Below are 10,469 nucleotides of genomic sequence, written 5' to 3' on the forward strand. Positions count from 1 at the left end.
AGTTTCATACTGTATGTAATTGGATTCCTGTGGTTAGAAAAATACATTTCACCACAGTTATTGATCATTAGGCTTTGTGTCCCTTTTTCATAGAGTGACTCAAGGCTTTAGAACAGCAATATGCAGACACTGTCGCCTTAGCTGTGTGTGGGCAGTTGTAAACTTCTGCCCTACAATTATTTTAGACCATGGATAGAATAAGTCACTTTAGCCTTTAAAACATTTTATCTGATCAGACACAATAGGAAGAAAAATACTTTGCCCATGGTATGCATTTTGAGTGGAACAGTATGTCGTAAACTGAAGACAGGGCCTTCAGAAAGTATGCCCACCTCTTTACTTTTTCCACATGTTGTTGTGTTACAGCCGACATGTTAAATGGATTACATTGAGATTTTATGTCACTGGCCTACACACAATACCCCATAATGTCATAATGTCAAAATGGAATTATGTTTTTAGAAACTGTTACAAATTATTAACAAAGGAGTACACATGGAATCATGTAGTTATATATGTATATATATATATATATATATATATATATATATATATATATATATATATATATATATATATATATATATAAGATTCTTCAAAGTAGCCACTTTGCTTTGATGACAGCTTTGCACACTCTTGGCATTCTCTCAACCAGCTTCACGAGGTAGTCACCTGGAATGTATTTAAGTTAATTTGTGGAATTTCTTTCCTTCTTAATGCATTTGGGTCAATCAATTGTCAGTTGTGTTTTGACAAGGTATGGGTGGTATACAGAAGAAAGCCCTATTTGGTAAAAGACCAAGTCCATATTGTGGCAAGAAATAAGCAAATAAGCAAAGAGAAACGACATTCCATCATTACTTTAAGACATGAAGGTCAGTCAATGCAGAACATTTCAAGAAATTCGAAAGTCGCAAAAACACTCATGCGCTATGATGAAACTGGCTCTCATGAGGACCGCCACAGCAAATAATTACCGCTGCTACGGAGGATAAATTAATTAGTTACCAGCCTCAGAAATTGAAGGCCAAATAAATGCTTCACCAAGTTTAAGTAACACACATCTCAATATCAACTGTTCAGAGGAGACCGCATGAATCAGGCCTTCATGGTCGAATTGCTGCAAAGAAACCTCCACTAAAGGACACCAATAAGAAGAGACTTGCCTGGGCCAAGAAACACGAGCAATGGACATTAGACCTGTGGAAATCTGTCCTTTGGTCTAATGCAGGGCAAAGGCATGCCTGGGGTGATTCAATACCGCCCGCGGAATCATGCATAAAGAATAAAGAATTTGCGATAGTAACGTTTTTTTAAACTTATTTGTTATTCAAATTAAAAGCCCAAGAATATTCGCCTTTGTGTAATGATTTAACTCCCACCGCTTGTGGGACATTAGAAATTGCGCTTTAAAAAAAAAAAGATTTCAAAGAAACTTAAAGTAGACAATGAATGTAGAGTGTTCAGCGAGTGGATATCGACATATTTTTTTATTGAGGTATCTTGGAAAGCTGTGTGCTTAGTGTGCAAAGAGGGGCGGCAGGGTAGCCTAGTGGTTAGAGCGTTGGGCAAGTTCAAACCCCCGAGCTGACAAGGTACAAATCTGTCGTTCTGCCCCTGAACAGGCAGTTAACCCACTGTTCCTAGGCCGTCATTGAAAATAAGAATTTGTTCTCTGACTTGCCTAGTTAAATCAAAAATAAAAAGAGGACATCGCTGTCGTGAAAGACTACCACTTATCCCTACACACCCAAAAGAATTGTGCAGAGAAATATAGGAATATGTCTTCTGAGCAGAGGGCAAGTGCATTTTAAGAGTTGCTTTCTCAGTTGCAAAAGCAGCAAGGACTTTTCACATAACTGCATTCAAGAAACGACGAAATTGCGAGAGCTAGCTATGTATTGTCTCACAAAATTGCTAAACAGCAAGACATTCGCTGAGGGTCAATTCATTAAAGAATGTTTAATTGACTCCGCAGCCATACTTTGCCCCAACAAGAATGAGCAGTTTGAAAATGTTTCCCTGTCAAGACGAACAGTGACACGGCGTGTTGGGGACATCACAGATAATATGGAACGACAGTTGAAAAGACAAGGTAAAGGATTTCACCTATTTCTCCTTGGCCCTGGATGAGAGCAGTGATGCACGTGGTACAGTTGTTGATATTCTTACGAGGCAAAACCCCAGACTATGATATTACAGAGGAGCTTGCTTCAGTGCAGTCAACTAAGAGCACAACCACATGGAAATATTTATTGGAGAGGTTAGTTAGTGTGTGGCAAAGCTGGCCAAACTTGACAGGAAAAAACGTTGGCCTCTTGAAAAGGACACAAGATCAAGTAGCTGAGCTGAACCCAGATCAGAAAAGTATTTTCCTGCATTGCATTATTCATCAGAAGGTGTTCTGTAAATGTGTTCTGTAAATTAGCCATGTTGTGGATACAGTCACTAAAGTGGTGAACTTCATAAGAGCAAAATCTTTAAACCACAGGCAGTTTGTCTCACTGTTGGAAGAGACAGAGTCGGGTCATGCAGATCTCCCCCTTGGGGAAGGTGCTTAAAAGGGTGTGGGACCTGAAGTCGGAGATTGCTGTGTTTTTGCAAATGAAAGACAAATATGTGTATTTCCCTCAACTGCAAGATAAAGAATGGTTGGCTGATTTTGCCTTCACCATGGACATCATGGCCCTCATGAATGAACTGAATTCCAAGCTACAAGGGAAGGGCTTTTTTGCACATTATATGTACAGCCTTGTCAAAGCCTTCAAGGGAAAATTTACCCACCAAGTAGAAGCCAACAATCTGACCCACCTTCCGACACTACTAGTCTGTTCCCTATCAGATGACCAGCGGGAGAAGTATACATCTCTGCTGAGTGCTTTGAATGGTGAGTTTTCTTGTTGTTTTGGGGATTTCAAAGTGTTGGGAAATGACATGCTGTTGGTTTCCTCTCCTTTCACCTTCAATGTGGATAACGCTCCCACTGACCTGCAACTTGAACTTATTGATCTTCAGTCTGATGCAGTGATTGGAGAACTATTCAAAACAATGTCACCGACGAGGTTCTATGCATCTCTCGACGAACAAAACTTTCCAAAGATTAGGAGTCATGCTCAGAAAATGTTTGTACTGTTTGGGTCAACCTACAGTGCCTTGCGAAAGTATTCGGCCCCCTTGAACTTTGCGACCTTTTGCCACATTTCAGGCTTCAAACATAAAGATATAAAACTGTATTTTTTTGTGAAGAATCAACAACAAGTGGGACACAATCATGAAGTGGAACGACATTTATTGGATATTTCAAACTTTTTTAACAAATCAAAAACAAAAAAATTGTGCGTGCAAAATTATTCAGCCCCCTTAAGTTAATACATTGTAGCGCCACCTTTTCACAAATGATTAGCTGTTCAATTAGCTGTTCACAAATGCTCTCCATCCAACCTCACTGAGCTCGAGCTGTTTTGCAAGGAGGAATGGGAAAAAAGTTCAGTCTCTCGATGTGCAAAACTGATAGAGACATACCCCAAGCGACTTACAGCTGTAATCGCAGCAAAAGGTGGCGCTACAAAGTATTAACTTAAGGGGGCTGATTCATTTTGCACGCCCAATTTTTTTGTTTTTGATTTGTTAAAAAAGTTTGAAATATCCAATAAATGTCGTTCCACTTCATGATTGTGTCCCACTTGTTGTTGATTCTTCACAAAAAAATACAGTTTTATATCTTTATGTTTGAAGCCTGAAATGTGGCAAAAGGTCGCAAAGTTCAAGGGGGCCGAATACTTTTGCAAGGCACTGTATGTGTGTGAACAGACATTTTCAGTGATGAAATATGACAAGTCAAGGCACAGATCATCTCTTACTGACTCTCACCTCTCAGCAATCCTGCGCATAGCGACGTCAGAAACTATAACTGACTTCACTGCTCTAGTCAAACCCATCAGAGACTTCAGTCCTTACACTGATTGAGTAGTTTAAACGTAATGTTGAGCTCCCACTCTTTCTTGTGTTTTTGTGCATACCAGTTAAGAAGAGTTCTGTGCATACCCGTTAAGAAGAGTTCTGTGCATACCAGTTAAGAAGAGTTCTGTGCATACCCATTAAGAAGAGTTCTGTGCATACCAGTTAAGAAGAGTTCTGTGCATAACAGTTAAGAAGAGTTCTGTGCATACCAGTTAAGAAGAGTTCTGTGCATACCCATTAAGAAGAGTTCTGTGCATTCAGCACAGTGTACTTTCCCGCCGTGTAGTTAATTGCATGTTTGATAATGAAAATACCTACCAAAAGGAGAACATGGATGTAGTTTATTTCTGTGCATGTTAAAAAAGTCAAATAATTAGCATATCTAGACGTGATTTACAGTAGATATATCTGTCAACACAGTCATACACATGATGTATAATCCTGTAATATGATTCTGGCCTGCGATGGCAAAAATATATTCTAATGTGCCCCTCCATAGAAAATAATTGCTCAGGCCTGGTCTAATGAGTCCAAATTTGAGATTTTTTGGTTCCAACCGACGTGTCTTTGTGAGATGCAGAATAGGTGAACGGATTATCTCTGCATGTTTGGTTCCCACCGTGAAGCATGGAGGATGAGGTGTGACGGTGTGGGGGTACTTTGTTGGTGACACTGTCTGTGATTTATTTACAATTCAAGGCACAACATGGCTACCACAGCATTCTGCAGCAATACGCATTCCCATCTGGTTTGCCCTTAGTGGGACTATCATTTGTTTTTCAACAGGACAATGACCCAACACACCTCCAGGCTGTGTAAGGGCTATTTGACCGAGAAGGAGAGTGATGGAGTGCTGCATCAGATAACCTGGCCTCCACAATCACCTGGCCTCTACAATCACCTGACCTCAACCCAATTGTGATAGTTTGGGATGAGTTGGATCGCAGAGTGAAGGAAAAGCAGCCAACAAGTGCTCAGCATATGTGGGGACTCCCTCAAGACTGTTGGAAAAGCATTCCAGGTGAAGCTGGTTGAGAGAATGCCAAAAGTGGGCAAAGCTGTCATCAAAGTAAAGGGTGGCTACTTTGAAGAATCTAAAATGTTTTGGTTACTACATGATTCCATGTGTTATTTCATAGTGTTGATGTCTTCACTATTATTATACAATGTAGAAAACAGTCAAAATAAAGAAAAACCCTTGAATGAGTAGGTGTGTCAACTTCTGACTGATACTGTAATTCTAACATGTATTCACTCAGGGCTGTGAATACCTAATGTAAATGAGATATTTACACAAATGTCAAAAAACACGTTTTCACTTTGTCATTATGGGGTATTGTGTGTAGACAGGAGAGGGAAGAAAACAGATTTCATTGATTTTGAAGTCAGGCTGTAACACAACAAAATGTGGAGTAAGTTAAGGGGTATGAATAGTTACTGAAGGAACTGTACATGCAGATGCAAAGTATTTAGGACTGTGTGTTGGATCCAGAATCACACTGGATTTTTAATACTTCTTATTATACAATACTGTAACACTCCGGTGTTTGAAGATGCTACTCTTTCAATGTTTTATGAATTTTCATTCCCCTTGCTTTAATAACTAGGTGACCATTTTTAACACAATAGTTCACTCAAGCTGACATGGGAAAATAGAATATCACTTCGAATGGACTTCTCTTGTGAATATTAGCAGATCTTTACAACCTTTGTCAACTTAAATCCTGTTTCACACAAGTAGGTGCTTCTCCAGAACACACATCTGGTTTCTCCTTGTACTATGATGACATTAATACTTGAGGGTATGTGTGTGTGTGTGTGTGTTCTGTCTGTAATGTAAGGTTTAAAAATTAAACTCACTGGAATTCAATTTCTTTTCCGGTGTTACTGCCAAAATTATATCCTTTAGATTTTCTCTAAGTCACCATGGTAACTACAAGAGTCACTTCACTGAAAAGAACTGTCCATGTATGTATATTGACTTCACCCTCTTGACTGATTATGTATTTTTTCCACATTATCATTTTCTCTGTGAATTTTTGAGCAAGAAGCAGAAACATTATCTAGGTGAAATCTATTCTTTGAGCAACAGGTGGCAATGAGAAAAGGCATGTTGTGAATCAAACAGTTGCCATATCTTTGACACCACAGCTCCTGTACAGAGTGATAATGTATCTGCATCATCAGATCAACCCTTCAATTTCACTCACTTCATCCCAGCTCAGCCCAGCCAGCTGACAGACAGAGAAGCTTTCAGACAGTCCCCATTTCTGGATAACATAAAACAGCTTCTGTGTGTGTGCTTTGTTCTATAGAGATGAAAGCAGTAAAATATCTTTCAGGGACAGTTTTGTTTGTTCTATGTCTTCAACTGACACCCTGTCGATCAAGTGTGCTTCTGAACATCCAAAAAGGCTTCAAAGGTTTGCTGAACTACAGCAACAGTGACAGAAAAAAATGAATAAAATAATGTTACAAGCCTTTGAAGTGTAGTTTAGTATCTCACCAGTTAGAGATCTGTTTGATCCGCACTCAGACCTGGCGTGTGCTTAAAATCTTAATGATGTCGCAACACACAGTAGGTCGAAATCTGGTGGCACTTTGAAATAACTTGGGTGTCATCATGCCTTTAGATGAGTTTGTATCTGTCTTGTATCTTTGAGATCTTTGAGATACCATTCAGTAAGGTGCTTCTATTCTAAGAACTGAATCCAACACTTCAAAAATGGACAAGCATTGACCAGAGAGGTGATACTGCAGGAAGGCCATCTTTTTTTTTTTTTAAGTGGAGAGTTTGGGGGATGGAAACTTATTTTGAGGAATACCGATCAGTTGATTAGAGATTCAGGAAATGAGTTTGGAAAGGTAATGTATGTGAGGGCAATGCTAAATGTAAAACAGCCAAAGTGAATGGTGGAGGGCCTTTTGGGTTACTCTGCCTGTCCTTACAACCGCATGGGAGTAAGGAGTAAGCAGAGGAGGTACAAATGTGTTGCATTACAAAGTGGCACACTGGCAGAGGAGCAATGACCTTCCATCTCCTGCTTGCTGTTCACACAGTTTGGATGAGACCTGTGCAGTAGGGCCTAGGATTCAGGGCCCTTGTTCACTGAAGCATCTCAGAGAAGGAGTGCTGATCTAGGATCACATCCTGCCCTCTCTTATTCATTTTGATTTTAGGCAGAGCTGTTCCTAGATCAACAGTCCTACTCTGATACGGTTTGTGAGTACAGGCCAAATTGTACTCCCACTGACACAGATTAAGCCTGGTTTTGGACTAAAAAGCACACTCTCCATTGTCCAGGAAACTGCCCCATTTACTTTGCCTCCAAAGTATGTTTGTTTTCAGGGTTGGGGAGTAACTGATTACATATAATCACTTACATGTAATCTGATTACAAAAACCAATAACTTTAATCAGTTATGTTACCAGTAAAAAATATTGTCATCAGATTACAGACACTTTTGAAAAACTAAATTATTATATCTTGGATTACTTTTAATAAATTTAGAAAGGATGTTTGCGATAGAGAAAATAGATTGACGCATTTCTGTTTTCTCAATGACATTCAATTCAGCATTGAAAAAAGGTGCAAGTTTAAGTTTGTTCCACCTGAGCGAGTCTGACCACAAGTCAAAGACCACTATAATGACTCACCAAATGCTTTTGAAGAATCATTTTAGTCTTCTTTTAATGCCGCTTAAGGGGAAAGTACTCCAAAAGTAACTGAAAGTAATCAGATAACCTTCTGATTACCCAAACTCAGTAAAGCAATGTTGCCGCTAAATCTTTTAAACAGGTAACTAGTAACTGTAACGGATTACATTTAGAAAGTAACCTACTCAAGCCTAATTGTTTTTCAATCAACATATGTTTTGCAAACCTATGCTCTTTACTCTCTACCTCTTATCTGCGGTGGGTATGCTTTCATAGTTAAACCTCCTGCTACATTCCCAAGATAACTACCACAGAATTGCCACTGCAATTAAACAGGCAATTATCTGTAATTATACTTCTTGGTTCCTGTATCTTACCATATCAAAGACTCACTCACCCAGAGATGATGTCTGTTTTATTTCCTTTGAGTGGCATGGTATTTTACATAGACAATATATGGTACCGACATTATTACATTTTGTTATAAATTGTATTTAAAAAAAAAATGCAATTTACTGATCAGTCATTTATTTATTTTTTCATATTCAACTCAATTACCTGAGGTTTGTACCAATGTTTTTATATACACTGCTAGACAGAATATTGTACACTATAACACCATGTGAAGATCAGAAAATAGGTATAATAGTGTACTGTATATCAAACATGAAAAATACACAAAGTAGACTAGTTTCACATATCCTCAATTTGACCTGGAATCACACAGCACTCACTGGGCCCAGTTGAGGGGAAAGGCATCATGTCTAAGGATATTTCTGCTTCACATTCAAACTGCAGTGTTGCAGGCAGGATAAGGTTTCTTGGGTGACGTGAAACATCCGAGATAATGGAGACTTTGTCAAACGGTACGTCCAAGCCTTCACCGTGTGAGACCACGGGCTGGCGTTGAGCACAGTGCGCAGAGGCTGTGATATTTGTGTCTCTCTGGAGCGTAGTGTCGTGGTGGTAAGACACCAACTCGTTGCTGAAATTGACAGCTTCTACAGTAGAACTGGAGCAGTATCTATTGCAGCCCAGAATGGTGGAGAATGCTTTCCTGAAATCAGCATTAAATGCGTATATGACTGGGTTTAACGATGAGTTGGCCCAGCCAAACCACACAAACATGTTAAACGTGGTGTTACTTACGCACAGGCGATCACCAACATCATTGATGTCACAAAAAGGTACGATGCAGTTGACCACGAAAAAAGGTAACCAGCAAAATACAAAAACTCCCATAATGATAGAAAGTGTCTTTAAAACTTTCGTTTCTTTTTTAAAAGTTCTTTTAAATGAGTTTGTTTGCTCGGTTGCTTGCTGGTTGTTCTGCGCGTGTTCCACCGCTCTCTCCAGCGATGATATCCTCCGGATCTGGGTTTGCGCAATCCGGTAGATCCGAGTGTAAGTGCCAACCATAATAACGACGGGAATGTAAAAACTGATCAATGAGGAAGATATGGCATATGTGCTATTCAAGCTTGCGTTGCAGTCCTCGATTTCATTCATCTCGTTCCCTGTTGCATTTTCCTCCTCTGCTTTGTGCCAATTGAGCTGAACTGGAATGAAGGAGATGAGAATGGAGAGGGTCCATGCCACTCCGATCATAACGAAGGCAAACCTCTGGGTCATTTTACGCTCATATCGAAAAGGGCTCGAAATTGCCCAGTATCTGTCCATACTTATTATACAAAGATTGAGAATTGACGCGGTGGAGCACATGATGTCAAAAGCTATCCAGGTATCACAGAAGCTGCCGAAGATCCAGCATCCGGCCACCTCAGACATAGCCTTCCACGGCATCACAAGAACGGCCACGAATAGATCTGATACCGCCAACGAGATGACAAAAAAGTTGGTAACTTTAGATCGAAGGTGTCTAAATTTGATCACCGCGGCGCAAACGAGTGTATTCCCAAGAAGCGTTGAAACGATTAGGACGAACAGGACGCAGCCGGTGAGCGCACGGACGCTGCGCCCGGAGCTGTCCGTTTCAGCACCTGCGGTTTGGTTGTCAGATTTCTCCATTGACAACTAATTTATCCGCTTTTCTGCACATATGAAAGTTAGCATCTTCTACACTTGGCGTTCAGCACTACCTATATACATTATTCTTTCCACATCGTTTTGGAGAACCCACTTGCGGATTTGGGAACTCATGCGGTAGCTATTTCATAAATTGCTTAATGTATTTTTTTTATTTTAAATATAGCATATCTACATCATTAACAGTACGTAAACAATAACGTAATCTCCGTTATTTTCTTACTCTGATCCAGTAAAACATTGTCCATGGTCGTGAATTAGTGCACTGCACATAACCCATTGTGCACGATCGCGCCTTTTTTGACAGTGAATGGGTGAATAGTCTCCCTCAGTGGTTGAATAGCGACTCTCGGTGCTTGATGATGGCAATGAATACCCCTCCTCTTAACAATGAGATATGACGAAAACATGTGAATGTTTTCTGATCAGGGGTAATACCATCAACCGTAGAAAATGCAGTTAATGATGCCCCATGATTGCGATATTATCAGAAGTCTGACATCTAGGCAATTTCAGAGAAATTCGGAAATCGGACAAGAAAAACATCTATACAATATATTTATATATTGATTATAGAACATCTAAAGAAAATATATAATCAATCAGTTAGCTATTGAATGAATACGGATATAATTTGCACTTTCAGTAGCCTATGGAATAGCCTGTTATTTAGATGCCTCTAAGCAGCTAAATAAAACGTTATTTAATTGGCGCTGTCTATGGTGCTGAAACTAAACTGGGCACTATAGGTAACCTTTGTAGGCTATGAAGTGAACCAAATTAAACTACTCCATTGTGTGATCAA

At 39.6% G+C, this 10,469-nt stretch overlaps 1 protein-coding gene across 1 annotated transcript; it reads right to left on the reverse strand.

Moving 5' to 3' along the window:
• Positions 1–8,151: 8,151 nt before the first annotated feature.
• Positions 8,152–9,646, reverse strand: LOC109865122 (D(5)-like dopamine receptor). Its single transcript, XM_020453236.2, has one exon. The coding sequence runs from the start codon at positions 9,644–9,646 to the stop codon at positions 8,312–8,314; it is 1,335 nt and encodes a 444-aa protein (XP_020308825.1). The 3' UTR covers positions 8,152–8,311.
• Between the last annotated feature and the right edge of the window lie 823 nt (positions 9,647–10,469).

The sequence above is a fragment of the Oncorhynchus kisutch genome, linkage group LG20 (assembly GCF_002021735.2).
Source record: "Oncorhynchus kisutch isolate 150728-3 linkage group LG20, Okis_V2, whole genome shotgun sequence".
Classification (NCBI taxonomy): Eukaryota; Metazoa; Chordata; class Actinopteri; order Salmoniformes; family Salmonidae; genus Oncorhynchus; species Oncorhynchus kisutch.

Bases quoted from the DNA above. Each gene is read 5' to 3' on its own strand.
- LOC109865122 (XM_020453236.2), bottom strand. From the start codon at position 9,646: ATGGAGAAATCTGACAACCAAACCGCAGGTGCTGAAACGGACAGCTCC.